At 43.2% G+C, this 17,860-nt stretch overlaps 1 protein-coding gene across 1 annotated transcript in view; it reads right to left on the bottom strand.

Annotated features, from left to right (window-relative positions):
* The window catches only part of kcnh3 (potassium voltage-gated channel, subfamily H (eag-related), member 3), a 97,489-nt gene extending 80,078 nt beyond the window's left edge, over positions 1 to 17,411 (bottom strand). The window contains exon 1 of the mRNA XM_076110312.1: positions 17,336 to 17,411. Within this exon, the coding sequence (XP_075966427.1) occupies positions 17,336 to 17,411 (76 nt within the window). The remainder of the gene's footprint in view (positions 1 to 17,335) is intronic.
* Between the last annotated feature and the right edge of the window lie 449 nt (positions 17,412 to 17,860).

Raw genomic sequence — 17,860 nt, 5'->3', positions numbered from 1 at the left:
GCCAAAGTCCAGTTTGTCTATTTATTTTTTTCACTTTTTGTTCTGGTTTCTCAGAAATCTTACTCAGAACTCACGATTGGGACAATTTCAGCTGTTTAAAATAATAATAATAATAATATATATATATATATATATATATATATATATATATATACATACATACATATACATACTGTACAATACAATTTACAATCATCTTTCAAAAAATGTTGCCGTCTATACAACTCCAAAACATATGAGATCCTCAAATTTAGTGCATTTATTTCTAAACTATACAACATGGTTTGGAGAACAATTTTTTTAGATGCAGTAAAATGAAGTCAGTTTTGTGCGTTAATGTCCTGTAAAACGAGGAGAGGCTTCTACTTATTAAGTAAGTACTTAAATAAATAAATAAATAGCGGAGCTTCATATAGTAGAGAGGTGTTTAGCAAAAAGAACATTCATTCATTCATTTATTTTATTTCTGTGTCATGCCAAACATGTTGGCCAATCCTACATGGAATAACAAGACACCACTATTTCGAAAAAAAACAAAACAAGAACAAATAATTTCAGCTGGAAAGCAACAGTCAAAAAGTGTTACCTAAAGTTTAAAAAAAACAATTGTGTTTACAGGGAGTCGTCTGGATAATTTAAGAATACTAATTTAGGTCAAGTTGATAAGAAAACATTGAATTGCTTCTTCTACATAGCTCCGCCTTGAACTTCTTGCCATCATTAGGGGAAATAATTTCACACTATTTTTTCATCTCATAGCTGACTTCTCCTGAAATTTGTATGAACACAGCATGAGCCTTCGACTCTTTTTAATGAACCTGCAGTTGCTGAAGTGTGATTTGACCAGGAACGACTCGAGCACCTTCAAGAGGAGCTGGAAGTGTTGCAACTGATCTGGAGTTTGTTCTGCTAGTTTGTAGGAAAAACACTTAATTAACACGTCAGGAGTTGAGCAGTGCGGCAGAAAAGGTTGAGGAAATGAATTAAAAGATACTAATATTGACCCTTACGTGACATTTCCCTTTAAATAAGCTGCTTGGGGTGCAACTGATAAAATAATATTGGATTATTGTTGAAATGTATGTCATCTTTTAAGTAAATTGAAGGAAAATACTGCACATCTTTCTCTTAAGATTCTTACAGATGTTTTTAGATTCATGCCTCCTTTAAACCTAGTTTTTGTACGATTTTTTCATACGCACAGACCTTATAAAATCCACCAAATAAATACTACAGTGGAGAAAAGACAAATGTATACCACACAGAAATCAAGTGCATGATAACAAAGATATTATTAAGCTGTACGGATAAAAGAAGTGCTTGGAAATACTGATTCACACAATGCAGCCACAGTGATTACCGCTGCACGAACAAAGCAAGACGACTGTACGACTGACAGCCAGATATGATAATTGGACAGAGACAGACAGATGGATAGACGGGGGGATAAACAGAGCGACGGTTTGGACGGACGGACTGCCAGATGAAAAGATAAACAGATGGGCAGACAGAAAGGCAGACGGGACTTTGGCAATGCTCATAAAGGCAGAGAGAGAAGTGGACAGACAGACTTATAAATAGGCCGGTGGACAGCGCACCACTCAGAACTGGACAGCTTGCTATTTGACGCTCATTTCAGACCTGATAAATCGTTTGACGGAGTCTCAACAGCCCACAGCTGCAGCACTTACACACACACACTATCACAATCACACACAGAGCTGCTGAGATGCGGGAAGTTGTGCTTGAATTTGGCTTCAGAGTCACACATCGACCATATTTACATGCAAGGAACCGGGTTACTGGGAGAAACCATTACAGCAGGAAATCAGAGATGTCACAAACTGGCTCAGGGAATGTGACGAGGAGGGAGTCCACGCAAGGTTCTACGTAAAAACCAAACAATTTATTAAACGGAGGTTAACACAAACAATAGAGTGTGCAGATCAGCGAAGTCAGTGACGGAAGCAGTGCATGCATGTGTGGCATGTGTCGCCTTCCAACCAAAGATTGGCGGTTTGATCACCCGGCTCCTCCAGTCCATGTCGGTGTATGCGTGGCGGGTCATATCTGGCATGAGTCACTCAGAGACGTCAAGGGAGGAGAAAGGAAACGCCAACGCAAGAAAGCTGGTGTTCTGCAGAGAAGCAGCGACAGTTGGGATCATGAAGGACAATGAATGAATGTATTATGACCCTCATTCCTGAACTAATATCTGCATATATACAATATAATGACCTAAATTAACTGAAACCGGATCCCACCACCACAGCAGTCAATGCAGGAGACAGCTCAAGGTGGTTCAGGTAGGCAAAAAATCATTGTTTTTGATTCATTATTTTGGTGAATGTTGAGATCACGATATTTTACCACAATTTCTTAATGACTTTGAAGACATTGTACATTAAAAGGAGAACATTTTGTACATTTTAAAGTTAAATGCATCCATCTGGTGCACTTTGAGAGCAAAATGAAAAAGGCTAAATGAAGAACTTTGTGCTCTTGTAAACAACCGCCAATCATAAACTCATCAAGTAATTCATAACTGGATTCATAACACAAGACAAAACAAGAGCGTCAATGAGAAACGAAATGTGGCAGAATAATCATTTTCTCTCAATTATCTTGCTTTCATAATCTTTGGCAGCCAAAAATGGTAATTGAATTGAATAGTATATGCTGTGTCAGATAAGTAAACTGGTACAGCATCGAGCCGTGTGATATTCATGAGCAGATGCCTGCTCTGTTTGTATCCGGTGACATTCACAAGGAGACGCAGCACACGGGCGACACCGTGCACATACCTGCTGACCAGGGTGAGATTTCATGTTCAACTTTGAGAAAGAAAGTTTTTCCGGCACATCCTCTCAACCTTCAAGAAACACACAACGAGGAATACTCGAGTACAGCACAGCAAATAATTGACCCTCAAGATGTCTGCAATCATTTTGATAGGCTGGTCTGTGACGCATTCTCACTCAAAATGCGTCACCGACTTGTCAAGTTGCACTGCTTGTAACCGGCGTCACATGAAAATGCTTTTGCTGGAGTATACATTAGGCCTATTCTTTATGTAAAAAACACTTTGAAGAGCAAACAACGTTCTCGAACATCCGTCTCCTGGTGGAAAGGAAAGTGTGCGTTTACATTAGCAGTCAGTACAGACTACATGGTGTGAAATGACAAACAAAAAGCTAGAATGCCGGTGTTATTGTACGCTAAATGACATACAAATTCTCGTGTCATTCATAAGCCATGTGGTGAGACCGGGACGGGAATCGCTCACAGTTCATCAAACGTGGTGACACAAAACTCCTTCCATATCAGCCAGTATTCCCCATCTGTCCGCACATATCATGGCTGATCACCCAGGCATTGGTTAGGTCACACGGTGCATGACACGGGCACTGGCGTTACCCTTCTGCCTCACACAATGGGCGCCTGCTAGCACCCAAAGGGGGAGAAGAAACCTATCATGGCTCATAACTGAACTGCGTTTCTGAGACCATTCTTCATTCATCAAAACCTAATGGGCCAATGCTCTGACAGGTGACCTGGAAGCGACACACAAGAGGACCAAGGAGACTAATGTTCCAGTGACGGGATAGACCGGTGCCACTGTTAACATTAAGTATAATAGATGCAAATGAAAACAGTCAAGACCGTCATGGCTTGACAGAGAACACAACCTACTGCATCCTCTTCCATTTACTGCGGCTAAATATTTCATGTTCCCATCCAGACCGATCCGTCAACTGTGCATACACTTGTTTTGTCTGGGCCATCCGTCTGCTCTGCAAAGACGAGCGACGTCTGCTCCATCCATCTCACCCTGTGTGCCTGTTTTCACTTTCTCTCCTCGGGTTTCTCTTTGTTACGACGCCGTCTCTACCTCTTTTCAATTGGAAGTAGCTAAAGGCTGCACGAAATGTCTCCAGAAGTCGCAAGATTATGTTAATTGGTATATCATTTTATTTTTTAGACAGTGCAAGACACCATACAGTGCAATGTCCATGTAGGGAAGAGGCCGGCATGGATGTATGGGTCAAACAAACGCAGGACTTTGACCCAATTTACGTGTGTAACTTAAAGTTACTGTGAGGAACTTTTAGCTGGTTATATAATACAGTCTCAATTTAATGCTGATGCTTCTATATGACCTACATAAGTAAGCGAGAAGCTGTTTCTAGGTAGTTACTTTAACACTCGGCATCGATGCCACCGGGTCAAACTGTCGGAACCTGGTCCAGTAAAATGAGATGTTTTCTAAAAGGGACTCTGGTGCTCGGAAACACTACCGCTTCCGTCCACAGGGACCGCCAAAATCATTGCAAAATGAAAGTTCCTTGTAGTCACTTTAAATGACTGACAGACGTACTTACTTCAAGCCATACCATGACGTTTTACTTAACCTCACCAAGTAGTTTTGTTGCGTTTTTGTTTTGTCTCAATTTACAACGTTAATCACATGTTTAAAACGGCTCAAAAATCAAAAGACAACAGCAAACATTATGAAAAGAATCATACATCACAATATAAGAAGACTGAACATGGTATGGGTGTAGAGGAGAGAGGGAGACGCTGCTGTGACCTTGTGTAGCCTGAATGTATTCATTTAAGCATAATGCAAATTTGTGTGTGTGCAAAACGTGCAGCATCTCCGCAAACAACATGGTGTGAGCATCAGCGTTTCCTTCATTCAGTGTCGCTATTACACAAACAAAAAATGTGCTCCTTAAACACTTCCTATTCAGTGAGCGTTTAAAGTGTAGCCTTCGCAATTTAATCTCAATATAAGTAATGTCAACAAACACACACACACGATAAGAAGTCATTTCTGGATGTGTTGTGTATAATGTCTACAGCCTGATGAGAGATAACTAGAAGAGGTGCACTCTGTGGAAGAGAGAAGATTGAAAAATTGGCTGAAGATTACAATTTGGCGTCCGTGTTCTGAATTGTGGATGAGTTGAGGAAGAAGCAGGTGAAGATTTAAAAGGTCGGCGTCACACCAACACGGCAGTAAAACACGGCCTGTCAAATGTAAAACATGCAGGAGCACGTTTACAGCCGTTGTCTCGAACCACTTCACTCGATAAATAAGTAAAAATAACACAGAGGCTCGTGTTCCTGCTCCACAAGAGGTTGAAGAAGTCGCCAAATCTCATTTCACACTAAAGAAACCGAAGCGGATTCTTTTTTTTACCGTCTTTGGTGGACCAGCTTCCCATTTCATCTCCTCACATGTTTACCCAACATCTCCTCCTGACATATTGCATTGAGAGAAACACATCTTGATACGAAATATATATGACACTTAGCAGCATGAACGATGCATTTTACGCATCTAACAAATTAATTTAGCCCCGTCTTGTTGTCACTTGTTTATTTAAACTATAAAGTAGAAATCACAGAGTGTATTAACCATCAGTTCAGTGTACAGTACAGTTTTCCATCCAGCTTTACATTCAGGTTCATCTGATTCTTTGTCGGCCGAATCAATTTGCACATTTGTTTGTGATGTTGACGGGCTAGTCGGACTTTTCACCACACAGTCAAGCGTCTTAATTTGCTTCACCGTGGTCTGCAGAAGCCAGTAAACGCACACCAGCAGCAGCATTGTCTGGTTCCAGTTCTGACTGTACCAGCACTATTTAAATATCACTAATGCAACAAAAAGATATGTTGTTTATTTTTTTGGTGCACGATTGGCTGTTTGCTGTCCTAAACTGTAGGTAACCACAGCTCTTTGTGCTTCAGTCACTTGAAACTAACCTGAGGATGAAACTGAATAGCACTTTTAAAAGTGGATTCATACTTAAACTTCTTCTTTTTCTCTGGGTGTTCCTCATGTAGGAAATAAAAGGCGTAGCAGAGGAAACACAACTCTGCTTCATACTGTGTGGTCAAGTCAATTTAATTTATTCAAAAAACTGTAACCACAGGTGTTTATGGCAGCGGCTGCATAATCGGCCCCTAAAGTTGTCGGCTCTATCAGAAAGAGAGGAGCACAACAAGACCTCCTGTTGAGAAGCTGTTATTCAGTATCATCTCTCCAAAGCAGTCAAATCAGGCGATTCTCAAACTAATGGTGCGGTGGAACCAGAAGCAGCCATGCAAAATCTACACGTGCGATGTGGCAAAAAACCAGACAGGACAGGAAATAGTGTGGGCAGAGCTGCAGGAGCTAAAATGGCTGGCGAGCTAACAAGAGTTTTAACAAGCTGTAAAATTATAATGTACAGATTCTAAATAAACACGGTCATTATCCTCCATCATTGTCCTCACAGTCAATGCAGCAGCTGCCTGAATCCTTTTGTTGTGCGGTTATACACACACACACACACAAGTATATAAACAATCAATACTTGAATTAAATGTCAACCCTCTCTCTCTCTCTCTCTCTCTCTCTCGGACTTGCTGGTCATTGGACGCCAAGCGAGCCTTGACATTTTTCAGGGTCAAAGGTCAGCCGGATTGATTGTTGTGGGATCAATTGTCAAACCGGCGGCGAATCCGTCAGTCCCCAAACCTGAAGATGAAGTGAATTTTTCCCTCCTCGTTTCCAAATAAGCAACATTCTTAACACACCATCGTGTTTGGCATTTTAATAATGATCACGCTGTAATCTAATTGACTGCACGAAGCCCTGTGGCACTCCAACAATTCAGTTGAGGGAGAATCATGCGTAAAAGTCTCCCTCATCAATTTGACACCGTGCCATAATTGTGTAATCTTGCCGGCTATATTAAGAATGGTGGCAATAATGCAAACGGCTGCCAGCCATACACACACACACACACACACACACACACGCACACACACACACACACACAGCACCCAAACAAGGGTGCATACAGCCAATTAGTTTGGCAGTGTAGAGCTGTGGCGTTAAGAGTAGCAGTCAGTCACTGTTGCTTCTCCCCGGAGCTAACGGGATAAAAGGGGAACGAGAAGGAATAATATAAATTCCTGAGAGTAATGCTGCGCTCCAGACAACTCGGAGGTCGCAATTCTATCAATTCAAATTTCCAACTTCCGACCTCCAAGCGTTCCAGGTGTGCAACGCCAAACGTTTCTTTGGCACAATTTAACTCTCAGCAGTGTAACCTCCACAATTTTTTATGTTTTACCAAAAAACTTTTGTGCAGAGACGATAACTTTCAGAGATTGTTGAGCGTAACCAGCTACCCGACGACATGGCGACATATTTTGACCTCAATTTACATGCAGAACGGGTTTTACTATATGATAGTATGTATTATTTTAATTAAATCAAGGAAAATATATATAGCTAATCGTTGTGTGACTTCAGACAACTGCTTCTTCGTGAAGTCCGGTTAGACGGATTTGCACCGAGTTCACAAGTAGCAACTCTGACTTTAACTGGCGTTCTATTTTTCTTTATCCAGTAGGAGGAAGATGTAGCATAAGACTCATACGGCACCATGGCTGCTAATTTACCTACATTTACATAATCCTGTTAGGATAAAGGCAAATATTTATACACTTAAATGAAGCCCCGTCTTCCTTTTATGAAAGGCAACTGATATTACTAACAGTGTATAACCCATAAATCAAGTGAGAAGTAGTCATTTTCCCATAGACTTCTATACAATTGACTTCTTTTTGCAACCGGAGGAGTCGCCCCCTGCTGGTTATTAGAGATAACGCAGGTTTAAAGCACTTCAGCATTGGCTTCACTCTTCAGAACCGGAGGTTGCCACCTGCTCTCAACACCTTTGCCTTCAAAACAACCAGGGACATCCACGCAACGATACCGTTCCGTTGCATCCTCAGCATGTGTTTCCTTATAATGTGAACACATTCTGGGTGAGCGACTAAAGCACAGACCGCTCAGTCAGAGATGAAGACAATACAAGAGGCTCAGAAACACAAAAGAACAACATTGGTTCGGGGTCATGTCTTTGGGACCTCGTAAAGCCAAGTCAAGCCAATCTGTCTTGTCCAGTAACAGGTGCATCTGATGCTTTTCTTTTTTTACGGCACACTCTCACTGACCACCTGCCTCTCCCAGTGCCCTGCCATGGAAAACAGCATTGTTTTTCTTTATTGGAACATTGCTTTGTCACTGGCCTTTTGATGCTGGACAAGAGAGACAGACCCGTCGCCTTCTCCAAAGTCAATATTTGCTAAAATTACACAAAAGCAGGACGAGATGGCAAACCGGGGAGTCGTGGCCCGGGCTAATGATGCAATACGATGGTCATCTACCAATCCAAAAACAAACAAATGGACATGCACACATGTTTAATAAATATGAGCGTGACCATTTACACACAAGAACATGGATTAAAAGGTGCTTTGAGACTTCCACAGCGGTAATCTCTGAAAAGGCTGTTCGGTGTCTCGTCTGTCTTCAGCGAGCAGGTTTGGAGGTAGAGAGCGACAGTCCCCGAGCACTCGCTGCCAAGTCCTGTTTGGGTCACTTGGCTCTGACACAGTGTCTGTTTGACTGACTGTCTGGCTGACTGACTGAAGCGACTCCAACTGCCCTGCGCCACCTTTAACTCTCATCTCCCCCATATGCCACTATCTATTTTTTCCCCTTAGCAAGGCTTTACCAATTTAAATGGGAAAAAAGGGGGGGGGGGGGGGGGTCTGTATGTATTACACTGCCTTGTGCATTACATTCAATCAGGCTGCTTGAGATATCCTTCTTTTCCAATTCCAACACAATGCTCCTTCAAGATAAGAAAACATTTTGAATACAATAAGGTCATCCGTTACTCCTAACTCATGCAGGCTTTTCTTTTCTAAAACTTTGAAAGGGTGCCCAAACTTGTGCCGACTGCTAGCAAGTAAACAGAGCTGAAGTAAATAAAACCATTTCTTGGCAATGACATGTTTGATTCAGGCTGCAATCATAAATCCACGTTGGCAGATTTCAGATAACTATGATGTAGAAGTCACTTGAACCACGGATGGAGCTGGCTACAAAACACTTTATTAATGATGCAAGCGTTAATTGAAACGTCTGTTTTCTCTCTTTAATTATGTGCACGGACAGAAAATGACTGAGCATGGAACTCCGGTGAGTTCGATTATTCAGAGGCTGAGAACAGCAGTAGTTGTTGTCACCGGACCAGCTCTCTGATCATCTCAGACGTTTCTTTCTCCTTCTCAAAGTACAGAGCTCGTCGGGACTTTGTGTCCTCTTCTCGTCCTTGTTTATGCACATATTTGCGTCTTTGACAGAATGATATCCGATGGCTATAGGAGGGCTGTGTATCCATATGTGCTGTACTGTATGTTTGGCTGCATTACTGTTTTTTATTTTTACCCGAGAGACAGGAGGATGCCCTTGGGAGCATCATGCTCCATCTGGTGACTTCAGAGGGCTGTACATCCCACAGCATCTCATTTCTGTACAGCGTGTCGCTCTTATGGCTGCGGCCAGACATGAACTTTGGCATCCTGCAGGAGAGAATATGGAAACGCCCTCTGATCTGTGCAGGTCGGTGGCGCATTGACTCACACATCATACAGCGTCTAGTTCAAAGCAGCCGGCTGTGTCTGCTCCTTCGTTTCTAGTGCGTTCTAGAGGTTCGTCACATAAGAATGTATACAAAGCTGAAAATAAAGTAGATGTGAGATTTACACTACACGGCCAAAAATGTGCAGGCATCTCATTCCATAAAGATAAGTATGTGGATATAGTTTTGGCCATATCGTGTATCTTTACAGGTCACACGTTTTAATGTATCATACATCACAAATTCATGTGTGTGGTGCAATAAAATTGTGTTCAAAAATATTTGTTCGTATAATAATAAGTAATTTGCTGTAATAACCTGCTCTAAATCCAACAAAGTAATATAATTGTGTGCTTGTGGAAATACTGCAGGACTGTGAATATTGAGCTGCCTCTCAAGATAACAGCCATAGCGACCACAGCTAATATAGTAAAGTCTTTTGATGCATTTACTTGTGATTTAGGGAGAGGCAGTTCAGAATTTGTACACATAATTGAGCTGGCACTCAAATCTGGCTAAACAAGGCAAAATAGAAAAATAGGTTTTAGGAAATTTGCCAAGGAAAGACAATCTAATAGCTGTTCCCTCTGCCCTTTCTATGACACTGGTGAGTCCCGGGGCCTAATACAGCCGGAGCTCGGATTCATCTGCTTCCAATTGGAACATATTAGCTCAGAGCAGCCTTAATGTACCCCCTGTCGCTTAGGCTTCATCACTTTCATTTACTACCATTACAGTCCCGGGCTCAATCCGGCTCATCCTGCACTTTTGCCTGGTGTGGCTTCTATTTCTAGCTCTGTCTTCTTCTCTGCCTTTGTGTGCTTCTTCTACCTGTCTCTCGCTCTCGCTCTCTCTCTCTCTCTCTCTCTCTCTCTCTCTCTCTCTCTCTCTCTCTCTCTCTCTCCCCCCCGTCTCTTTCTGCTTCCCTCGGCGGACCTGTCAGCTCATGGTGCATTCTCTACCTCACGACAACTGAAAAATTGCTCCAATTATGCTTTTGACAATGCTGGAGTAAAAAACAGAGGCTCCAACACAGGTCTGCTGGTTTAAAATAAGCAACTGCACTTGACAAAAACATTTTGACATTTTGACATCCATTTTCCTCATTTCAAGAGGCCCTGTAGCGCTGCCTGGATACTCAGCCCTATTATAAAATGTCTTTCAATTGGCGGCAGACTTATTATTCAGTTTCATAACCTTTGTGTTCTTTGATAGGTACCATCAGTACAGCAGGGAAGCTGCAGACAAATGCCTTTTACAGAACAATAAAAGTGAGGAATGTATGATATGAAGTTGACCTCATTAACGCAAGTACAAAATGTACAATTAAAAGAACATGAAAGCCGCAGTTGGCAACTTTTATAAAAAATAACTTTGAAACAAGATTTTGTTCCTGCACTGCCTATTTGTCGCCTCAAAAGGTTTTCAGAAACATATTTTAGTTATCATTTAGCTGTGAAATGAAAAAGCCAAAATCAAGCACCGACCGCTGGCCGGAGCCAACATTTTCCTGCTGCGTTCTTTGTTCAAACCCCTGTCTGCTTATGTGGCTCTCAACACTTTTGAGGTATGCAGAAGTGATTTTAATGTTTCAAATATGAAATTAAAACTTTCATCAGGAAAATGGGTATTTAAGGAATATCTTTTTCAAAACAAATAAAGATGGAGAGAAAGAAAGCAGCCCAGTAAAAAAAAATATTTAAAAAGGCGACAAGTCCTCCAGGCCTGATCATCTATATTTAGGAATCATTTTAAGCCACTACACATGTTTCTTTCAGAAATCACCATGTCAGCCTTATTGAGTCACTAACAGGTGGGTGGTGAAAGCATCCATATTGATTATTTTAAACAGACTGCCATTGTAAATAATATATGACTGTTTTGGTAGCTATTGATTTCAACCAACCCACTGCCTTCAGAAAGGCTGTAGCCAGAGAGAGTGTGTGTGCATGTGTGTGTGTGTGTGTGTGTGTGCGCGTGTGTGCATGTTTATGTGCATGCGTGTGTGTTCCTAACTTAGGTCACCTTCAGGGACACATTTCAGACTAAAGACCAGTTAAATGAGAACGGCTTGTCCAATTGGGGACAAGAGGATTTTTGGGTCAATGGTTAAGGGTTAGGGTGAATCTCCATATTAATGTAAGTATGTAATATCCCCAAAAGTGGCCATGTGTTTCTAAGCACGAAAGAAGAAAACAACCCTGTAGGCCTTCAGCTCTGGGAGCCTTTTCTGTGTCTGGAGAATGGAAATGATCCAAGACCTGATTCAGTAAGTGAGCAGAGTTCTCTCATCGTTTATTATCTGACTGCGGGTGCAGCATAAGTGCAAAGAGGAGATTGTTGAATTCAGATATAATGAAGTGAGCTCATATAATTGAGAGCTCTCCTGATTATAAATGATCTGAAGAGCGTGCCCGTCTAACTGATGGTTTTAATAATTCGCCGTCCCAATCACAGTGCTCATGACTAATAGACGGGGCCTCGTGTAACTTGGTGAGATATATTATGCAGGCAGTGCAATGTGGCACATGTGAGTCTCCAGTGGATTCCTGCAGGTGAGGATGTGTGTCACAGAGTTTATTGCAGAGGTAGTAGAGACCAGCAGCAGGAAAGAGTGGAGAGTGAGTACCTGCAGCCATGTCAGGTCACTGAGTGCACAGAAGGGAGTAAAAACAACATAAGTTCAGTTCACATGAATGGCTGAAAGTGACCGAAGTCTCTGCCTGAGAATCTCAAGTAAAGTCATGGTCCTCTTTTAAAATCCCTCCAATTTATCTCCAATTGTAATCTGTTGTAATTATAATATTTTGGATCCATTATGAACACTCTTACTTATAATTATTGCCACCATTATCGACCGAGATACATTTCTACTTAAACCCTGATCTGTCCGTCTCTCTGCCTTCAGTCTTATTCCCATTTTGATCACATCTGCCCGTGCCTTGAATGCACCACACAGCTTTTATTACTTCCCTCATTACCTACAACCCCTTATTGCTACCTACCTTCCTACCTACCTCCTCTCTCTCTCCCTCTCATCTGTGCAATTGTAGCCCTGATTCATAGTCAATAAAAGTAGCTGGGGATCAAAATCGTTGCTCTCCTTTTTCAAAATCAAGTGTCGGCCTGTTGGTCCGTCCACCACTTTGGTCTGTGCTGAAACACAGACACATTTTTGACAGATTGCCATGAAATCTTCTCTGACTTTCCCTCTTGTGCCACCATTAAGTTAAGACTTTCTGATCTGTGTGATGTGTCTCTAGATTGTAATATCTCCACATCTACTGTACTGGATGGAGTTTTGTACAGAACCCCCCCCCCCCCCCCCCCCCCCCCCCCCCCCGGCTTCTGCAGGCAGGAACAGATATAATGATGGGCTTGATAATGGCTCGGCCCGGCTCTGTCACTTTATGCCAAGCCACCGATTAAAAAGGTTAAGAGTCAACCATGCTAGCGGCTCGCTGCGATGCTTTGAACTAAATAAAACGTCAGTATCAACATGGATACCAAGCTGTGCTTTAGCTTAGTGCTAATTAGCATCACGCAAAAGTAAGCTGAAAGTAAGTGAAGACGGACCTGCTAAACATTAACATCGTCCCTGTGAACGTGTGGCCATGCTGACACAACCGTTTACTTCAAAGCATCGCAGCGGGCCGGTAGCATGGTTAACTCCTAAAGTGACAGAGCCGGGCCGAGCCATTATGAAGCCCATCATTATATCGGTTCCGAGGGGGGGGGGGGGGGGTTTATGCACAAAGCACCACGGGGGAAACACACACCTGAGACACGACAATGCTCCAACGCTAATCTGTGCTGTCAAACACACACAGGCACAGATGCACACAGATGCACACACTCAGTGGTGACAGTCTGTCTCCCTGCAGCCCAGAGCCGTGTACACTTGTTTTCTCACTTGCACACACGCACGCACATAATCAGGTGAATATCATGAGGTGGGAACAGACTAATGGAAGACTGAAGGAGGGACGCAGCAGTGAGGGATGAGGGAAGTAAGATCGTTTAAGTTCTCTCAGCTCTTACAGAGAGACAGAATAAACTTATCCGAGACTGGAGCAAATGGGCTTTGTGGCGAAGTGAGTATTATGTGTGACAAGGCTGGGAAGATGCAAGTGAAAGATCTTTAATGTAAAAATGGTGCAATAGTGCAATCTCTATTCTTGTAAGATATGGGTTTATCTGCTTTTCTTAACATATAATCCATCCATCAGTCCAGGTAACACGTTCAACTGTAGGATCTCTCTATAAATCCCGGACATTTGTGCATAATTGGCAACGTGAGACGTAAAGACATCAGTTTCCCAGCAGATTTAATTCTATTCTATTCTTAAAACAGTGTAGGTGTAACAGAGTAACGGGGAAGAGACAGTCTGACACCAGGCTGTGTCAGATAAATAAGGGGCTCATGGAAAATTTGATATTGTACACGCTCTCCGTAAAAGCATTTTCTTTCTTGATCAGCAAAGGTTGGGCTACGCCTTCTACGATGACGCTACAATTAGGAGGTTTATTGTCATTGTGTTGGCCTTTTGCCATACAGCTAAATCTCCTTTTGGATTAAAAATGAAGGCTGAGAGTAGGAGTGGGTGCTAGCAGGCTGGTGGCAGCTTGTGCAGAGTGCTGGTCCAGACATGTCCACGTGATGTGCAGAGCTCAGGCCCTAACCTGATTAGGACCAAGCCAAGACCCACTCAATTAATAGGTCCAATTGACTCGTTTAGTCCCACACAGCTGTTGCCTTTTTTAGGAAGCACAGCGGCAAATGAGCATTGATTGAACTGTGCATGAAGTCTTCAGATGACTCATTGTTTCCTCAGTTTCCTCCAGACTGTAATTTTCACATATTAGCAAGTATAAAATAATGATTCTAATGAGACCTCTGCATGAATTCACTGATTGCAAAATGAACAGAAATTAAAAGAAATTTGCAGGGTGCTCGGTCGACTTACAACTGTTCCATTTCCAAAGTGTGTGTGTGTGTGTGTGTGTGTGTGTGTTCTTTTTCTCCTGCTGTTCTAAGAGGTGTTGGCTACAGCGTTCGTCATGAGACCGGTCTATAAATAATAACCGTTCTCCAAGTGTATGATTCAGAAGCTGTGACTTTAAAACTGCAACGTGATGCAGCGCTTAACGTCAATACTCAAAAGGTGCTCGATTGGCAGCACATCTGTTGCCTCCACGCGGCTCTCAACATGGCGACGGCTGAGCTGGCTGCTCGCAGCCAACAGCGCAAACAGTGCTGACGAAGCTAACAGCGTTAACCTGGGAGGGAAACGGAGGGTGGGCGCTACGCTTCCACCACAACGCTGGGAAACTAAACAGCGTTATCAGCTGTTGATAGACTAATTGATTGAAATGCACAAGTTCCTCAGCATTTATCCAAACAGTCCTTCAGTATATCAGCAAGTTCTCCATCAGCTGATCAAAGACCTTGTTGGAGCCGAAAGACTTCACTGCGCAGTCTCTTTTTCCACCGTATGACGTTGATGTTGTCCTTGCACCTGAAGCTAACGAGGGTTGGGTGTGCACACTTCCCGCCTTCGCTACTTAGGTGTTGTGTTTGAAAACAGTGTAAAAAGTTATTAGTGACACGTGGAAGCAGATGTGCTTGTGCTCATGTGCTTGTTTGAAAATGAAGGAAACATCCGATTGGCTACAGATCATTCTGCATTTGTGCATCGAACGACGTCAGGGGAGTCTAATAAAACAAAACACATGGCAAGTAGTTTGTAAATGCAGGTTCAACAATGTTTTTGATGAAAATTTTAAATCCTTTTAAATGCATATATTTGTGGATTTCTATTACTCGTATTCAAAACCAAAAAGTATTCGTGTGCATCAGATGAAAATAAATATGTTTGTGAATCTGGCTTTCTTATTATTTTTATCCGCATTTATATATAAAACACATTTGTGAATCCTGTGTGCGTTCATTGATATCGAGACTGATCTGACTCCGTACCAAAGCGACTAAAAGAAGATGAAGTGCTTCTAGGTACGGCATCTGGCAGAGATGAGTGGCTTTTTAAAGTAATCATGACTGCCATTTGACCCCTCCCCACACACACACACACACACACACACACACCTGGCCTCCATTCTCCCTCAAGTGTCTGATTTAATGTGATATACGAATATCTCACCATTTAACAATGAAAAAAAGCCCACATAGCTGCATGTTTATCACAACTAGACCCGTAGCGGCTTCATATCCCCCCTCCTCCCACCAGAGCAGCTACACCACATTCTCCCATCATGCACACACACTCCCGCCCTCCCCACCCCCACAACCTCTCATTTCACCCCCCCCCCCCCCCCCCCTCCTCTTCATCCTCCTCCTCCTCCTCCTCCTCCTCCTCCTCCTCCTCCTCCTCTGACAAGCAGAAAGGCCACGATGAATTCTTGACACACACGCGAGTTAATTACAATGACTGCACATGTACTGCTGGAGAAGTGTAATTATCAGCACCTCGGCAAATGGAAGGCCTTTGTTTTAGCCAGTGAAAGAAAAATAGCTAGGCTCGGACCACTTCTAGACATGAAGAGGATCTACAAAACATGATCATTTCCATCCTACTGTATTTGTGTGCGAGCATAGTGAGGGGGGGGGGCATGAATGCAGACTATAGGATTATAGTGTAGACCTGAATTATTTGGAGCCTCTTTGTCATATGGCACTTAATAACTGCGGAGACATGAGTGTGAGGATTAAGGATATACAGCACAGAGAAGCTATTACTTTCTTTTTACCCTAACAGCAGATCCAGCAGCAACAACTCACTTTGCATATCAAAGTCGGAGCATTTAGATGTCCTGTGGACAAAAGGGAGAGGCACCATTGCCTCTGTGTTTTGTCAGTGTAGTTAGTAGAGGAGAGGACTTGGAAAAAAACCTTGAGTGAGATCGGGATCTGCCTTAAGGAGACACGCATGATGCACGGTCGACTAATCTTTTCCATCATGCTGCCAGGCTTAACTGGTTTTGGGGAGACACTGGCTCGCCCCACTCACAGACTCCCATCGCCCTGAATAATCAGTGCAGACGATACCAAGCGCGAGATAAGCATCTCTCACCCGCCCACCTACCCAGCATGGGCCCAAACACACACGGGCTGCTCATCGCATCTGTTCACAAGACACCCTTGCCAAAGAAAAAGAAAGAAATCTCTATATATCATCTCTCTCTCTCTCTCCAGCATCATTTCAGCTGCTATAAAGTGTGTTATGATGGAGCTCAGAATACAACAGACTCATCTCAGGGGAAGTGAGGCACAAAAGCTTTGAGTTTGATCTGCAACCTTTCTGGTGAGACTGGTGGAGTAAAAGAGACGATACAGAGTGAAGCCTGGACATGTGTGCAAAATGGACACAGTGGTGCACAAAGGAACTGGAGGAAGTCTCTGGTCATAAAAACTACAACAGTAGGCAAAAATCACAGCTGGCAAAGTCTCTCAACGCCTTTGATTGCATGCTTCTATTAGAAAACATTTGGTCATCACCACACTGCGATCCAGCAGAAGACCAAGAATACTGTTTGTTGAAAGCCCAATATGATGCATTTGTGGAACTTACTGAACACTGTTTATTTGTGCTTCTTTGTATGTAGCCCATCTAGCTCAGACAGGTGCACACTATATCTTCTCAGTAAATGTGTCCTTACTACAGGGTGAAAATCTGTATAACTTTTAAACTTGCATCAGAATATTCCTGTATGCATGCAGCTCCCATACAGTTTGTATTCTTCTCTCATGTATATACATGAAGTAGATATCTGAACTGTGTGTAGTGAGGATCACGGGAGGGCTCCCGTTTGTTACTCACGGGTGCCATCGAAGCGGGTGGCGATGGTGTCCAGGAAGGTGTTTTGCGGGGCCAGCAGCCCTCTCATCACCGGCATCCTGCTCCGGGTGGACTGGGTCCTCCTGCCTCGGCGCCCCGGGGCCGCGCTTGACTCCTGCGCAGACCCGAAACTAGGCAGGAAGCGAGAGGTGCCCGGTGCGCATCCCAGCCCCTGGAGAAGCGCACCGATCCGAGATACGCGCGGTGACTCCACCTTGGCACCGCGGGGGTTGTGACCATAATCAACCAAGCGGAGAGCGAGTATTAACCGTGGGGATGCCCCTGTGCACCTTCCGACGGTTGGAGAAAAAATTATAATAATTAAAACGCCAGTGTGCGCTCGCAGAAAGCAAGTGCGCTGGAGAGAGCTGTGAGGATGGATGGGTAGACTGTAAGTTTTTGGTGCTGATGGCGCGTGGAGTGAATCTTATCGCTGCAAGCTCCTCCTCGACTCTCTCTCTCTCTCACTCTCACGCTCTCTCTCTCTCTGCCCCTCTTCCGTGGTTA

The sequence above is a fragment of the Anarhichas minor genome, unplaced genomic scaffold, assembly GCF_050575085.1.
Source record: "Anarhichas minor isolate MPS153535 unplaced genomic scaffold, ASM5057508v1 ptg000004l, whole genome shotgun sequence".
NCBI classification, from domain to species: domain Eukaryota; kingdom Metazoa; phylum Chordata; class Actinopteri; order Perciformes; family Anarhichadidae; genus Anarhichas; species Anarhichas minor.
The sequence above is the reverse complement of the archived record's forward strand: the minus strand, read 5'-3'. Positions and strand labels throughout refer to the sequence as shown.